The sequence below is a fragment of the Macrobrachium rosenbergii genome, chromosome 56 (genome assembly GCF_040412425.1).
Source record: "Macrobrachium rosenbergii isolate ZJJX-2024 chromosome 56, ASM4041242v1, whole genome shotgun sequence".
NCBI lineage: Eukaryota > Metazoa > Arthropoda > Malacostraca > Decapoda > Palaemonidae > Macrobrachium > Macrobrachium rosenbergii.
Window position 1 is genome coordinate 51,256,099 of NC_089796.1, and position 17,967 is coordinate 51,274,065.

A 17,967-nucleotide genomic window follows, 5' to 3' on the forward strand; every position below is an offset into this window, starting at 1 on the left:
GAGTTCTGGAGGTGAGATGAGTTTGTGGAAATAGTAGGTCAAGAAAGACATGAATAGAGGAATTTTCCAGAACTATTTTCCATCAGTGGGAGAATAAGAGCAAGAAGACTAAAGGCAGGAGATCAGCAGAGTTTGTGGATATGGGACTGAAGGAAAGACAAGAATAGAGGAATCCTCCAGAAGCCCTTTACATCACATGGAGTGAGAGGATAAGACCAAGAAGCCTGAGGGCTGGAGATGAGCAGGGTTTGTAGGAATGGGAGCTCAGAAGAGATGTGAATAGAGGAATCTCATAGAATCCTTTTCAATGGCTGGAGAAGGGCAGAGTATTTGGAAGCGGGAGCACCCAAAAGACACAAATAAAGAAGAAGCCTGAGGGTTAGAGATGAGCAGAGTTTGTGGAAATGGTAACCTAGGAAAGGAATGAATAGAGGAATTGCCCAGAAGCACTTTCCATCGCATGGAGTGGGAGGATAAGAACAAGCCTGACGGCTTGGGATGAGCAGAGTTTGCGGAAATGGGAGTGTAGGGAAGACTTGAAAAGAGGATTTTCTCAGAAGCCCTGTCTATTGCATAGAGTGGGAGGAAAAGAACAAGAAGCCTGAGAGCTGGAGATGAGCAGAGTTTGTGGAAATGGAGCGCAGGAAAGACATGAATAGAGGAATTTCCCAAATGCCCTTTCCATTGCATTTAGTGGGTGGATATGAATAAGACTGAGGGCTAGATATTAGCAGAGTTTGTGGAGATGGGAGCGAGGGAAATAAATGAATAGAGGATTTTCCCAAAAGCCCTTTCCCATGCCTGGAGTGGGAGGATAAGAACAAGAAGCCTGAGGGCTGGAGATGAGCTGAGTTTGTGGAAATTGGAGTGCAGAAAAGAACTGAATAGAGGAATTTCATAGAATTCCTTTCTATGGCATGGAGTGGGAGGATAAAAACAAGAAGCCTGAGGGATGGAAATGAGCATAGTTTTTGGAAGTGGGAGCACAGGAAAGACATGAATAGAAGAATTTCCCAGAAGCCCTTTCCATATCACGGAGTGGGATCTTGAGAATAAGAAGCCAGGGGGTCGAAGAGGAGCAGAGTATTTGGAAATGGAGCTCAAGAAATATATGAATAGAGGTATTTCCTAGAAGCCCTCTCCATCACATGGAGTAGGAAGATGAGAACATGAAGACTGAGGGTTGGAGATGAGCAGAGTTTATGTAAGTGAGATTACTGGAAAGACATGAATAGAGGAATTTCCCAGAAGCCCTTTCCATTGCATCGAGTGTGATGATAAGAACAAGAAGCCTGAGGGCAGGAGATGAGGGGAATTTGTTGAGGTGGGGACGCACGAAAGACATGAATAGAGGAATTTTCCAGAAGCCCTTTTGATTGCATGGAGTGTAAAGATAAGAACAAAAGGAAATGTGGAAATGGGGGCGCAGGAAAGACATGAATAGAGGATAAGAAAAAGAAGCCTGAGGGATGGAGATAAGTAGAGTTTATTGAAATGGGAGTGCAGGACTGACATGAATAGAGGAATGCCAAAGAAGCCCTTTCCATCATTTGGAATGGGAGGATAAGAACAAGTAGCCTAATGATTGTAGATGAGCAGAGTTTGTGGAAATGAGAGTACAGAAAGACATGTATGGAGGAATTTCACAGAAGCCTTTTCCATCGCTTGTAGTGGGAGGGTAATATCAAGAAGCCTGAGGGCTGGAGATGAGCAGACTTTGTGGAAATGTGGGCACAAGAAAGACATGGGTAACGGGATTTCCAAGAAGACTTTACATTGCATGGAGTGTGAGGGTAAGTGCAAGAAGCCTGAGGGCTGTAAATGAGCAATGTTTGTGGAAATGGGAGTGGAGGAAAGACATAAATATTGGAATTTCCCAGAAGCACTCTCCATCACATGGCGTGGGAGGATAAGAACAAGAAGCCTGAGCGCTGGAGATGAGCAGAGATTGTGGAAATGGGAGGACAGAAAAGATAGGAATAGAAGAATTTCACAGAAGCACTTTCCATTTCATGGACTGGGAGGATAAGAACAAGAAGCCTGAGCGCTGGAGAAGAGCAGAGTTTGTGGAAATGGGAGGACAGAAAAGACAGGAATAGAGGAATTTCCCAGAAGCACTCTCCATTACATGGCGTGGGAGGATAAGAACAAGAAGCCGGAGGGCTGGAGATGAGAGGAGTTTGTGGAAATGGGAGTGCAGGAAAGACATGAATAGAGGAATCTTCCAGAAGCCCTTTACATTGCATGGAGTGGGAGGATAAGAACAAGGCGCCTGAGGGCTAGAGATGAGCATAGTTTGTGGAAATGGGAGCACAGGAAAGACATAAATGGAGGAATTTCACATAAGCCCTTTCCATCATATGGAGTGGGAGGATAGGATAAAGAAGTCTGATGGCTGGAGATGAGAAGAGTTTGTGGAAAAGGGAAAGCAGGACAATTATGAATAGCGGAATTTCACCGATGCTCTTTCCATTGTAAGGACTGGGAGGATAAGAACAAGAAGCCTGAGGCCTGGAGGTGAGTGGAGTTAGTTGAAATGTAATCGTAGGAAAGACATGAATAGAGGAATTTCCCAGAAACCTTTTTCATCACATGGAGTTGGAGGATAAGAACAAGAAACCTGAGGGCTGCAAATTAGCAACGTTTGTTGAAATGGGAGCACAGGAAGGACATGACTAGAGTAATTTCCCATAAGCCCTTTCCATCACACGGAGAGGGAGGATAAGAATAAGAAGTCCGAGGGCTGGAGATGAGCAGAGCTTGTGGAACTGGGAGTTCAGGAAAGATATCAATAGAAGATTTTCTCAGAGGCACTGTCCATCGCATTTAGTAGAAGGGTACGAATAAGTTACCTGAGGGCTGGAGGTGAGCAGAGTTTTTGGAAATGGGAGCACAGGAAAGACATGAATAGAGGAATTTTTCAGAAGCTCTTTACATTGCATGGACTGGGAGAATAAGACCAAGAAGCCTGAGGCCTGGAGATGAGCAGAGTTTATGGAAATAGGAGCACAGGAAAGACATGAATAGTTGAATTTTCCAGAAGCTCTTTCCATTGCATGTGGTGGGAGGAAATGAACAAGAACCCTGAGGGCTGGAGATTAGCAGAGTTTTTGGAACAATGGTAGCTCATGAAAGGCATGAATAGGAGAATTTTCTAGATGCCCTTTCCTATGCATGGAGTAGGCGGATAAGAAAAAGAAGCCTAAGGGCTAGAGATGATCAGATTTAGTGGAAATGCGAGCGCAGGAAAGACATGAATAAAGGAATTTTCCAGAATCCCTTTCCATGGTATGGAGTGAGAGGATAAGCTCAAGAAGCCTGAGGGCTGGAGATGAGCAAAGTTTGTGGAAATGAGAGCTCAGGAAATATATGAAGAGAGGAATTTCCCAGAAGCCCTTTAAATTGCATGGAGTGTGAAGATAAGATCAAGAACCCTGAGGACTGGAGATGAGCAGAGTTTCTGGAATTGGGAGGACAGGAAAGATATGAAGAGTGTAATTTTACAGAAGTCCTTTCCATGGCATGGAGTAGTAGGATAAGAACACGAAGCCTGCCACCTGGAGATGAGTAAAGTTTTTGGAAGTGGGAGCACAGGAAAGACATGACTGGAGCAATTTTACAGAAGCCTTTTACATTGCATGGAGTGGGAGAATAAGAAGCCTGAGGGCATGGGATGAGCACAGTTTATGGAACTGGGAGAGCAGGAAAGATATGAATAGAGGAATTTCCCAGAGCCCTTTCTACCACCTGGAGTGGAGTTGAGCCGAGTTTGTAGAAATGGGAATGCAGGAAAGACATGAATAGAGGAATTTTCCAGAAGCCTTTTCCATCACATGCAGTGTGAGGATAAGAGCAAGAAGCCTGTGTGCTGGATATGTGCAGAGCTTGTGGAAATGGGAGAGCAGGAAAGAAGTGAATAGTAGAATTTTCCATAAGCCCTTTCCTTTGCATTGAATGGGACGATAAGAAAAAGAAGCCGGGGGGTTGGAGATGAGCAGACTTTGTGTAAATGTCAGTGCAGGACAGACATGAATAAAGGAATTTCACTGAAACCCTTTCCATCACATAGAGTGGGAGGATAAGAACAAGAAGCTTGAGGGCTGGAGATGAGTGGAGTTTGTGGAGATCAGAGAGTAGGAAAGACGTGAATAGAGTAATTTCCCAGAAGCCCTTTCCATCACATGGAGTGGGAAGATAGAACAATAAGTCTGAGGGATGGAAATGAGAAGAGTTTTCGAATATGGGAGCCCATTAAAGACATGAATAGGGGAATTTCTCAGAATCCTTTACCTTGCATGGAGTGGAATTATAATAACACGGAACCTCAGGGCTGCAGATGAGCAGAGTTTTTGGAAATGCGAGTGCAGGAAAGACATGAATAGATTAATTTTCTAGAAGCCCTTTCCATTGCATATAGTGGGAGGATAAAAGCAATAGGAACTTCTCAGAAACCCTTTACCACGCCTGGAGTGGAAGGATAAGAACAAGAAGCTTCATGGCTGGGAGCGCAGGAAAGACATGAATAGAGGAATGTGAAAGAAGCCCTTTCCATTAAATGTAGTAATAGGATAAGAACAAGAAGACTGAGGGTTGGAAATGAGCAGAGCTTGTGGAAGTGGCAGCGCACGAAAGACATGAATAGAGGAATTTCCAAGAAGTATTTCCATTGCTTGGGTGGGAGGATAAGAAAAAGAAGCCTGAGGGCTGGAGATGAGTGGAGTTCGTGGAAATGAGAGAGCAGGAAAGATATGAATAGAGGAATTTCCCAGAATCCTTTTCCATTTCATGGAGTGGGAGGATAAGAACAAGAAGCCTGAGGGCTTGAGATGAGTAGAGTTTGTTGAAATGGGAACGCAGGAAAGACATGAAATAGAATCTTCCCAGAAGCACCTTCCATCGCATGAAGTGGGATGGTAAGAACAAGAAGACTGTGGGCTGGAGATGAGCAGAGTTTGTGGAAATGGGAACTCAGGAAAGTCATGAATAGATGAATTTTGCAGAAGCCTTTACATTCCATGGAGTGGGAGGATAAGAACAAGAAGCCTGAGGGCTGGAGATGAGCTGAGTTTGTGGAAACAGGAACCCAGAAAAGATATGAATAGAGGAATTTCCCAGAAGCTTTTTCCATCACATGGAGTGGGAGGATAAGGACAAGAAGCCTGATGGCTGGGGATGAGCAGAGTTTGTGGAAATGGGAGAACAGGAAAGACATGAATAGAGGAATTTCCCAGAAGCATTCCATTGTATGGAATGGGAGAATAAAAACAAGAAGCCTAAGGGCTGGAGATGAGCGGAGTTTGTGGAAGTGCGAACTCGGGAAAGACATGAATAGAGGAATTTTCCAGAAGCCATTTCCTCTGTGTGGAGTGTGAGGATAAGAACAAGAAGCCTGAGGGCTGGAGATGAGCAGAGTTTGTCGATATGGGAGTGCAGGAAAGAAATGAATAGAGGAATTTTCCAAAAGCCCTTTCCATTTCATGGAGCGGGAGGATAAGACAAAGAAGCATAAAGGCTGGAGATGAGCAGAGTTTGTTGAAATGGGAGTGAAGGACTGACATGAATAGAGGAAGGTCAAAGAAGCCCTTTCTATCACTAAGAACAGGAGGATAAGAGCAAGTAGCCTAAAAGGCTGGAGATGAGCAGAGTTTGTGGAAATGAGAGAGTAGTAATGACATGCATTGCGGAATTTCACAGAAGCCTTTTCCATCGCTTCTAGTCGGAGGGTAAGAACAAGAAGCCTGATGGCTGGGGATGAGCAGACGTTGTGGAAAAGTAAGCACAAGAAAGACATGACTAACAGAATTTCCCAGAAGACCTTTACATTGTGTGGAGTGGGAGGATAAGAGCAAGAAGCCTGAATGCTGGAGATAAGCAGACTTTGTGGAAATAGGAGGGCTGGAAAAATATGAATAGAGGAATTTCACAGCACTTTCCATCGCATGGAGTGGGAGGATGAGAAGAAGAAGCCTGAGGGCTGGAGATGAGCAGAGTTTGTGGAATTGGGAGTGCAGGAAAGACATGAATAGAGGAATCTTCCAGAAGCCCTTTACATCGCATGGAATGGGAGGATAAGAACAAGATGCCTGAGGGCTGGAGATGAGCATAGTTTGTGGAAAATGGTAACGCAGGGAAAACATGAATAGAGGAATTTCACTGAAGCCCTTTCCAACGCATGGTGTGGGACAATAAGAACAAGAAGACTAAGGTCTGGATATAAGCGGAGTTTGTGGAAAGGGGAGCGCAGTAAAGTAAAGAATAGAAGAATTTTTGAGAAGACCTTTCCATCGCATGGAGTATGAGGATTAGAAAAAGAAGCCTGAGTGCTGGATATGAGTAGAGTTTGTGAGTAGGGATTGCAGGAAAGACATGAATAGAGGAATTTTTAAGAAGTCCTTTCCATGACATGGAGTGGGAGGATTAGAATGAGAAGCGTGAGGGCTGGAGATGAGCGGAGTTTTTGGAAATGGGAGAGCATAAAAGATATGAATAGAAGAATTTCTCAGAAGGTTTTTCCATAACATGGAATGGGAGGATAAGAACAAGAGTCCTGAAGGGTGGAGATGAGAAGGGTTTGAGAAAATGGAAGTATATGAATAGATGAACATTTCAGAAGCACTTTCCATTGCAAGGAATGAGATGATAAGAACAAGAAGCCTGAGAGTTGGATATGAGAAGAATTTCTGGAAATGTGAGCGCAGGAAAGACAAGAAGAAAGGAATATTCCAGAAGTCCTTTCCATCGCATGGAGTGGGAGGATAAAAACAAGAAGACTGAGGGCTCGAAATGAGTGGAGTTTTTGGAAATGGGAGCACAGGAAAGATATGAATAAATGAATTTTCCACAAACCTTTCGTTTGCATGGAGTGGGAGGATAAGAAGAAGAAGAAGCCTGAAGGCTGGAGATGAGAAGAGTTTGCAGAAATGAAGTTTCCAGAAGTCCTTTCCATCATATGGAGTGGGATGATAAGAACAAGAAGACTGAAGGCTGGAGATGTCGGAGCTTGTGGAAATGAGAGTGCAGGAGAGACATGAATATAGGAATTTCCTAAAAGCCCTTTCCATCACATGGAGTGGGAGGATAAAAACAAGAAGCCTGAGGAGTGGAGATGAGCAGAGTTTGTGGAACTGGGAGTGCAGGAAAGGCATGAATAAAAGAATTTTCCAGAACCTGTTTCCAATGTATGGAATAGGAGGGTAAGAACAAGAGATGTAAGGGCTGGAGATGAGAGGAGTTTGCGGAAATGGTGGGAGTGCAGGAAAGACATGAATAGAGGAATTTTCCAGAATCCTTTTCCATTGCTTGGGGTGGGAGGATAAGTACAAGGAGCCTGAGGGCTGGAGATGAGCTGAGTTTGTGAAAACAGGAACCCAGAGAAGACATGAATAGACGAATTTCCCAGAAGTACCTTCCATCATATGGAGTGGGAGGATAAGAACAAGAGGCCTGAGGTCTGGAGATGAGTGGAGTTTGTGGAAATGGGAGCACTGGAAAGGCGTGAATAGAGGAATTTCACAGAAGCCCTTTCCATCTCATGGAATGGGAGGATATAAACAAGAAGCATGAGGGCTGGAGATTATCAGATGGAAATGGGAGCACTGGAAAGGCGTGAATAGAGGCTGAAGCCCTTTCCATCTTATATAAACAAGAAGCATGAGGGCTGGAGATTATCAGAGTTTGTGGAAATGGGAGCGCAGGAAGGATATGAATAGAGGAATTTTCTATAAGCCCTTTCCCACGCATGAACTGGGCGGATAAGAACAAGAAGCCTGATGGCTGGAGATGAGCTAAGTTTGTGGAAATGGGAGCGCAGGAAAGACATGATAGAGGAATTTCCCAGAAGCCCTTTCTATGGCATGGACTGGGAGGATAAGAACATGAAGTCCGATGGCTGGAGATTAACACAGTTTGTGGAAATGGAGCTCAGGAATGATATGAATAGAGGAATTTCCCAGAAGCCCTTTCTTTCACATGGAGTGGGGGATAAGAACAAGAATCCTGAGGGCTGGAGATGAGCAGAGTATGTAGAAGTGGAAGCGCAGAAAGACATGAATAGAGGAATTTTGCATAAGCCCTTTCCATTGCATGGAGTGGAATGATAAGAGCAAGAAGGCTGAGGGCTGAGAATTAGCAGATTTCTAGAAGTGAGAGCACAGGAAGGACATGAATAGACGAATTTTCTAGAGGTCCTTTCCATTGTATAGAGTGGGAGGCTATGAACACGAACCCTGAGGGCTGGAGATAAGCAGAGTTTTTGGAAGTGCGAGAGCAAGAAAGACATGAATAGAGGAAATTTCCAGAAACCCTTTCCATTGCATGGGGTGGGAGTATAAGAACAAGAAGCTTGAGGGGTGGAGATAAGTAGTTTGTGGAAGTGGGAGCAGTGGAAAGACATGAATAGAGGAATTTCATAGAAGCCTTTTCCATCGTATGGAGTGGGAGGATAAGAACATGAAGCATTTGGGCTGGAGACGACTAGAGTTTGTGGAAATGTGAGCGCAGGAAAGACAAGAAGCGAGGAATTTTCCAGAAACTCTTTCCATCGCATGGAGTGGGAGGATAAGAGCACAGAAGCCTGAGGGCTGGAGATGAGCAGGAAATGGGAGCGCAGGAAAGACATGAATAGAGGAATTTCCCAGAAGCCCTTTCCATTGCATGGAGTGGGAGGTGGCGACAGATGATAATGATACAGCGTTAAAGAATGAGATTGATACTCTTCTTAATTACCTTAATGTATAAAATCATTGTGCTCTAAAATGTATGCGTCACACAATTAAATATGCTTCTATACAAAAGGAACCGATCTTCATAATAAATTGTAACAGGAGAACACTCAGATTCACACAGAAAAAGACGTATGCTCCATAATTTAGTTAGAACCTTTTTGTTAGAAATTAGCTGAATAACTTTAAATCTAAGAAAAATCCATTCTGGCCTCTTCCCTCTCAGTTGTAAAAACCAAGCTGCCAACACCAAATACAGTAAACACCAAATATTGCACACGACTCGGCAATGTTGGGATAATTTCTAATTACCACCTTGTTCTAAACAGGGTCTTAAATCACCGAAATGCATCCATGGTCTTAAAATAAAAAGAGTATCAAGTAATCGTCTGCTGATCTTTGACGCTGTAACCAAGCAGTTTCACAGGAAATATTCTCTTTATCAAGAACGTGCAAATCAAAACGCAATAAGATCCACATATCCAAGTTTTCCTTTATTTGTGTCGGAACATGAGTAAAAAAAGCTTTATCGGGGAATTTGAAACTATTTTTTCATGACCTAATTAACCGTCTTTTTCCCTGCCTCTTGGATACAGTGAGTAAAGGTTTCATTGTATGTGGAGCCTCATCATTTTGGGAAGAAGGATTGCATCAGAAAGAACTGGGCGGATGTTTACCCCAGGATATTAAGAATATCCAATATATGCAATTAAACAACTCTTTAGTCTTTAATAACTCCAAATAAAAAAACTAATGTAAAGCCAAAGAGACCAAATGCTTGCATAATTATGGAACTAGTCAAAATTATTACTATATACTGAAGGTAAACTATCCACATAAAAGTTTATTTAGAAGTAAGCACATATTCGATGGCAGCGTTGGGAATGCTATTGTCTAGGGAGATATATAAAATATGACTTTTTTTCCAGCACTGATACCTAAATAACACCTACATACATCTTCTACATGTATTCTGAAAGCACACAACTCACACAGACCTCTATACACATCAGTGAGCTTTGTGGCTTCATATATTGCAATGTTGTTGAAGCTAAATGATCTACATCCTGTATAGACAGTATACAGATCACATAGACGACAGACTGAAAGCTTTCAGATTTCTGCACCAAGTAATGGCTTATAAGACTGTATTTGAATAAATCTATCCCCGAGATTTCAGTTTCCAAGCTGTCCGGCCTGAGCAATACATTTATAGATCTAACTGAATCAAATGACAGTGCAGTTAAGTACATGTCTCTGCAGTTCATCCCAATGAATTCTGGTGAACAACAAAACAATGTTCATCCACTGGAAATCTGAAATGTTCACACCACAAAGTTCTCTTATAAATAAAGAACTAAATCCTAACATACCTTACAGCAAATAATGTATATAAAAACGAAAAGAATACAAAAAAGCAAAACTTAAATTACAATATCTCGTGGTAAGCAAACACACTGAGAGCAATACATAATATCTGCAGCAATGCCTACATGATCCACTGTATTCACTAAGACTTACCGCATACAATGAATGAAAGCATTTCAAGCACAAGCAAAGCAACTTTATTGTTCTGACCACAGAAACCAAGAGCACAGATAGGACGTTAGCAATTTGGAAACTACACCTGGAATATTTTAAATATGGCATTCACTCTACTTCTGAAGGCAAAAAGAGGTTTGAAACAAAAGAGAATGGAGAGGTTGAAACACGCACGCACAAACAGTGAATACAAAAGATCTAAATGTCTTCAGTATCCTACGTGACAGTTACAGTATATTGGGCAAAGAACTCGCAAGTGATCAGAAGCATGCGCCAATGTTTTTTTAATCTACCGTACTAAAGTTGTTTAGGTTCTACTTGTGTACAATCCTGTGTAAAATCATGAATAATAAAAACCAATGATTATAAAAGAAAACAAAGTTAAAACACTACTGATTTTTTCATAGATGCTTGCTGTACAGCTCATACTGCGTGTTTGAATGATTATATACGTATTGTTTAAACTATGAGAATGAGTTTAGAAATGTACTATAAACGATCATTAATCATGGGGAGTACAAACTGTGTCTCTAATCGTTTTGGCAACACAGCTACTTCTACAGTAAGAGCAGTGTAATGTACGGTAACCACTGTGGAACTGTTTGCTGCACTATGTGTCCAGTAGAGAAACACTCATTAGCAAAAGTGTTCGAAGAGGATATTACATGGGGTCTAAGTACTGCAGACCAAATCTGCCTTAATTGAAACTTCCAAATACTTTACTGTGGAAAAAGCATAACTGCCACGCATAATCAAAAGGGAAAGGACACTCACTGTACATAATACAGTACTGAATCACTGGATATTTATTACAGGCAAAAGGTCAATGATTATCATTATGGTGGAAATATAAGCAAAGAAGGGGTTGCCAGCTTGCTATCAATGGCTGTGGGGATTTCAAAAGGATCACGTACATCTGCAAACCGGTGGTCCGGCCATCTGGGCCTGAGGCCAACAGCAAAGAAGGGGCCATGAGGCGGGCCATCATGGAGTTGGGCCTGACGTCAAGGAGTCAAGTGGAGAGTTATGGCCCAAGTCGTTGGGGGCAGGGCAAGCACACAGCAAAAATTCAGCCGAGTTAGTTGGTGAAAGAAAAGAAAAAAAGAGAACATTGAAACAACCATTATTAGGTGGAGAAGAGAGCAGAGTGCGCTCCAGTCACGCCTGGAGAGAGGGATTTAAATAAAGCACTAAAGCAGCATCACTAAAATAACAAACATGGAACAGAAAGAGAAAGAAAAGAACTGGCTACAAGAATGATCAACTATTTCAAAATTGAGCTACCAGGTTTAAATGACTCAAAAGAATTAAGTCGAACTCTGAACTTCATGGGAAACTACTAGAAAAAGACTTACACCTTTCACAATTAAGTGGTGAGTGGGCTTCATACAGTGCCTGTAAAGAACACTAGCAAAAATGTCAACATTCAGTTCACCACAATAAATCTCAAGTACCAGTACAAAGCTGATATTCGCAGAACCTAGGAGCACTTCAATGAATAATAATCTAACTAAGAATAAAAACAAAGCAACAGAATGTTAGCGAATCGAAAATAATCATACTTAATGACAACTGATACGAAGCACGAAATCTGCAAACAATGTAACCAAAGGAAGAAGAAATCAAAGGAACACAAAATGACTGACACAGAAACACAGAAAACACCCACACAAACATTCACGCAAAAACGCTCCCGAAAGACCCACAGGCACCGGCCAGCCCTCTTCTTTACCTTTTCCTTTGGAATGGTTGAACTGCATTGGCAAGGAGGGTCTTGTACTGCTCCGACCGCAGGAACCGAGGGTAACAATCCTTCTTGAGTAGGAGAACGTAGACATGTTCTGCAGCCAGGTCGTATGTGTACCGACTAGGGTTCTTCAATAAATTCTGCGTCTGCTCCATTGTCTTCCCATCTATGTTAATTTCACAAGGGGCACCAGGCTTTAGGAATTCCCTGTGAATCACCAAATACCATTTAATCATCGGTCTGTCACTTAATTCTAAGCATTGTTTAATTCCACAGGTCAAATAATGGTAATCTAAGCAAAGAGTTCCTGCCAAACATCTTCAACGAGAACAAATTTTTTCATTAACACGGTTTCTTGACGTAAAGAATCTCTAAGAGAATCAAGAGTTGTTTGTGAGTGACCCACAATAATCTTTTCGTCTTAAACTATCAACTAAAACATTGTTATCAACAAGCTAAAGATCAATGATATGAACAAATCTCACTTCATAACATGTCACAAAGCATGTCGAGAGTAATAGTTTTAACGTTGTACCGAATATGATTACTGCTCACATTAACAATCTACTAGTAATTCGTATATCACATATTTTGCAGAGGACCTTTTTTCACACCAACCAGACGCCGAAGTGGCTAGGGGCATTTAATTTATTGTATGAATATGGTCACTGCATTACCTTGAGAAAACTGCTAAATGAGTTTGCACTTTTGTATAGACATTGAATTTACAAGACTTTTCAAAGCAGCCTGAGTGAAACGACCTACCTTAAAAACTGATTATTCACTTACAATTAACTTGCAATATTTAAGATTTACTTTTCATCTTTTTCCTGTAAGTGCTTTACCATTTCCTATATCAAAGTATGACGGGAAGAGAAAGATAAAAGAGTTGGATTTTAAAAGTGAAGACTGATTCATCATCTGGGGAAGATGATGATCATCAGTTTCCAGTTCTGTCAAATTCTCTTGAAATCGAAAAGAACATGGATGTGCAGGAACTACAAACAAAAATCTTACTCATAAATGCTTTGAACTTTTTCATTGACGCAGGAAGATGGACCCCACCGTAGATCATTGACTGCTTGCCAGAAACGGATGTTCTCGTGACAATACTCCTTTTTCAGGTAGGCAGTGAATTCCGTTTTGCCTGTGGCAAAATAAAAGTTGCTTACATTAAATCAGTGTCAGTCACTGAAGTACAGTTATGTCATATAGCCAATTAACCTATTGCATACTAAGTATAAAACCCCATCAATTAGAAAAGTCATGATTTTGTACGCTACTTCCTTAATGTGCTTGACACTGATGTGAAACTTGTTGTTGTCTAAGGATATAAATACGAATTCATATTCTTCCCACATACAACACGCACAACTCATTATCGACAGAGCATTATCCAAGTCATGATTGCATATGAAACCTATCTGTCCCTTCACCAAGACCTGATGTCTTTTCTTTTTTATCTTGCTTCCTTTGTGGGATTGCGCCAATCACTTGTTCTCACGGGCAGAAGAGCTGAGAAAGCTACTGCACTGAAACAATGACATCCACTTTTGATATAACGATTTCCTTTTTCTTCTCTACCTTACTCTCTCAGTCAACACTATGCAGTCTCATATCTCTCACACCTACAATACAGCTACTTTGCAAGTTAGTCTTTCCATTTCCTATAAGTTTTCCTAAAAGCCACGCCTAACTTTCCCACTTCCGGTCAAGCACTGCAGCGTTTGACTCAAATAGTTCCACCGTTACTTTTTCATACCTTCAATCAAGTACGTCATAATCTTTGTTTGTTCCACATTCTTTGTGACCACTGCATTGGAGCTGACACTAGGTTCTACCAAACACTGTTTTCCGCTGAAAGCATGGCGCTATCCCCCATCCAGTGGCGCTTCATCCGAAGTTCTACAAGGAACACACGCATACACAAACATACATACACACAAACATATATATATATATACATATATAAAATGTATGTATATATATACATATACATACATAAATAATATATATATATATATATATATATATATATATATATATATATATATATATATATATATATATATATATATATATATATATATATATATATATATATATATATATATATATATATATATATATATATATATATATATTCATTATATTATTGGCAGTGATAATAGAACGTATATCGTTCTAGTTAGCTAAACTATACAAGCAGTCATATTAGCTTTCCAGGAGGAGGAAACAAATGATTCTCATACTTATCACAAAAAAATCGAAACGACGGACAGATTCTTACCTAAAGCGTCATTAATCAGTTCTTCCATGTTTATTGCCCATCGTCTCACACGCTTTTCCGTTGGAATATCAACTCTGTAATAAAGAAATAATATGAAAACGTTCACTTTTTTTGTTTTTAAAACAAAAGTATGTTAAGAACACGACCGACAAGAAGTGAACAATAATAACAGCAGTTGATTTGTCATAAGATCGGCAGTATTCAGTGATCAAGTATTTTGCGAAAGAAACATTTCAATGGATATTGTGAAGTACAAACTTTGCTTTCGAGTTGCAACTGTAAGATCAGCAAAAGTACCAGTGATGCTTCAATATCACATTCAGGAATACTGTATCTAGCGGAACATCAAATGAACAGAAACTAACAGAGGAACACAAATACGACTACCAAGTACTGCAGCAACATGGAGGAGCATAGCTCAGACGCTCTGCCACATCACAGCACAAAAGTTGCAACTCATCTCAGTGGCGTCTCCGCCTCGCACCACAATGATCTTTGCCTCCCAAACGCACACATGCACATGCACGCACACTAGGCTACAGTACACTAAAATTAAGCATAAATCATCTTATATATCGGAAAGCCTTCAAATGCGAACGCATATCCAATAATTTTTGCTAACGTCATTTTTCGACAAAAAATACGTGCTACAAATAATAATAATAATAATAATAATAATAATAATAATAATAATAATAATAATAATAATAATAATAATCCAGCTAGAATATATCTGTGTACCACAGTTTTTCTCATTTTCATATTATGGAACTAACCCACGCGCATACGCACACACATATATACATATATATGTATGTATGTATGAGCGTGTGTGCGTGAGTACAAATGATGGATTGGGCACTTAGAAATTTGACTTAGAGGGTAAGATTTGTTAATTTTACAGTGTTGCTTTATTTAAAAAAATTTTTATAATAATATCTTACGTATTTTCCAAAAAATGATTTTCTTTGTTTTAATAGCCTGACTTTTTAATCTAATTTTCTTTAATTTTATTGCATTAATTTATTGTTATCTATTCAGTTCATTTTAACCACAGCAACAAAATGTACTTTTGTGCCTTTACTCAAATTTATATACATTTTGTTACTTTAGCCTTTGCAATATCAATTATGATCTACTGTATATACTGTATATATATATATATATATATATATATATATATATATATATATATATATATATATATATATATATATATATATATATATATATATATATATATATATATGGGTGAGATTTTTGTGACTTAAACGCGTGATTTTTGAAACAAAAATGACAAATATTAAAAAAGTCAAGACACACATATCTTTTAGTGCTGAATGCCCTATAACTGCAGTTAACTTGAGATGAACAAGTGCCGCCGCAGCCAGAATGGTCTTGTTGGTAGTGTAATATTTCCCATTGTTTGCTCTTTCCATTGGTAAGTCATATGTGGCCTTTTCACTTAATCTTCGTGATTTAATACAGTCAGAAACCTAAGTAACTTTTCCGCATTTTTGTGTTTTAAAATAGTGTTAAAAGCTGCATAGTTGGGGAGGTGCTTGTCTGATTTTATTCTGAATGGAGGCGTTGTGGTGGGGGGGGGAGGGGGTAGTAAGCAGGGTAGGCAGTGGCGAAGGTTGCTCTTCCTGTTCGGGCTCAAGTTTACATTTTCGCAAGGAAGCCACTGAAGATTCTGTTTTGACTGAATTGGCGTTCTGAATCCTGTTGCCGCTGTCGGATATAAGCTATTCCTTGCTTGAACAAGTCGCTTTTTGGTTACCTTTGTCCTCCCATTTTTTCTTAATGATGGCTGGTAGTGGTGTTACTTAAGGTCAGTTAGCGAAAGTGAACACAAAATTTTGGCCAGACGCGTGGAAGAGTTATGGTGTGAAAACACCTTGCGATGAAAGAAAGGCGTATGCTATGCTAGCCATGCGACAAATAACTTAGTGGAAGCATAGAAGATAAGACCTCCATGTACTGACGTAGGTTTGACAAGTTGACAATGCCAGTCATAGAAGCCTTGTCAAAGGAACACTGTGTCTTGGGAGACTACACTGCCCGGACACTGCATCTGCAACAATGAATGACGTTGGTACCTGCTGAACATCGTAGGAAACCTGCAAATGAAAGCATAAGGACCCAGGCATTCATCAACATTTTTTATGATGGACAAAGTGCACATAGTATAAAGAGAGGGTTCTGTTCAGTTTTTTGGGATAGGGGAAAGAAGGTTCGAGTAACATTGCTAAAACGAACAATGGGGAAAACTTATGTGTCCGACCAGCATAGAAAAGCCCTTCAGCAATGAAGGTTGTTGGGGAAAACATAGAGATGCTGCCCTACATGACCTCGCATTATTCCCGTGCTAACTTTCGTGAACATGTACAGTACTGTATGTATACATGAGTTCGAATCTTAGTGTTAGAAAGTTGATGATATATATATCAAATTCATGAAGGACGACCATCCCAGTTGAAGTTGTTACTTTTAATTGTTACAGTAAAGTTTTAGTTTTCTGTAAAAGAAAACTATTTTGCCGGCTCTGTCTGTCCGTCCGCTCTCAGATCTTAAAAACTACTAAGGCTAGAGGGCTGCAAGTTGGTATGTTGATCATCCACCCTCCAGTTATAAAACATACCAAATTGCAGCCTTCTAGCCTTAGCAGTTTTTATTTTATTTAAGGTTAAAGTTAGCTATAATTGTGCATCTGGCAACGATATTGGACAGGCCCCCACCGGGCCGTGGTTAAAGATTCATGGGCCGCGGCTCAGACAACATTATACCGAGACCAGCAAAATATAGTTCTATTGTCGGTGGCTTTGATTATACGCTGTACAGAAAACTGTATTCGCTGATGAAACTTCTGCGCATTTTTTACTTGTTTAGGATTGATTTCAAGATTGGTTTCTCACCTCCAAAGCTGATTCATGCAACAGCCGTGATCTGTTAAATTCTAGTGTTGAGAATTATACGCGAATGGGTTGTGCACAGGCACAGTTTTATGCTATGCATGTGTGGGACGAAGTTATGGCCCAGCAATGGTCGTTTAAGATCATGAGCTGCGCCAGCCACTACACTGAGGCTAATATGCAAGACGACCAGGTGAAGCTTGTCTTATTATCAGACAACTGGTTTGATGATACATGTAGACGAGCCTACCATGACAAACAGACCAAATTCAATGCAAGGAGATATGACCGCTCAAGTGAAAATTACACCATTTTTTTTGAGTCTCGCCGTGCTGTGAACAGAACTTACCATACAGCCGAGAGAAATTACAATAATTCCTTGAAGAGGAAATTTGAAGGAATTGCTCAGCATCATCTGTGATGGACCAAATTGGCATCATCTAGCTTTGGGTCAGGCTCTTCTTCCATTCCACCACAAGTAAAAGATGATGGTAGATTGGTTACTGGTCCTGTGGAAAAGGCTGAACTGCTTCATCGAGCTTTTGAAGCTAAGCAATCAGCTGAGGATGTCCCTCTCCCTGATACTTGTCATCCTGAACCTATTCTTCGAAAATTTGCATTTCACTCCGGGGATGTTAAGATAATCTTCATAGCTGGGGTAGAGATTCTGATGGTTTCTTCCCTTTGTTTTTAAAAAGTTTTGTGTTGTCTCCCAAGATTACTAGATTCTATAGATTTTTATGTCGACGTAGT

The 17,967-nt window shown here is 40.4% G+C and overlaps 1 protein-coding gene across 31 annotated transcripts in view; it reads right to left on the bottom strand.

Moving 5' to 3' along the window:
• Positions 1-17,967, bottom strand: part of LOC136836319 (regulator of G-protein signaling 9) — a 1,320,722-nt gene that overhangs the window by 222,501 nt on the left and 1,080,254 nt on the right. For 15 of the 31 annotated variants that reach the window (XM_067100467.1, XM_067100472.1, XM_067100459.1 and 12 more), the window contains 3 exons: positions 14,300-14,373; positions 13,027-13,156; positions 11,995-12,216 (listed from right to left, as the gene is read on the bottom strand). In XM_067100467.1, coding sequence (XP_066956568.1) covers positions 11,995-12,216; positions 13,027-13,156; positions 14,300-14,373 — 426 coding nt within the window. Of the gene's footprint in view, positions 1-11,176; positions 11,261-11,994; positions 12,217-13,026; positions 13,157-14,299; positions 14,374-17,967 lie in introns of all 31 variants that reach the window. The other 16 variants (XM_067100454.1, XM_067100448.1, XM_067100453.1 and 13 more) reach the window with 3 other exon arrangements.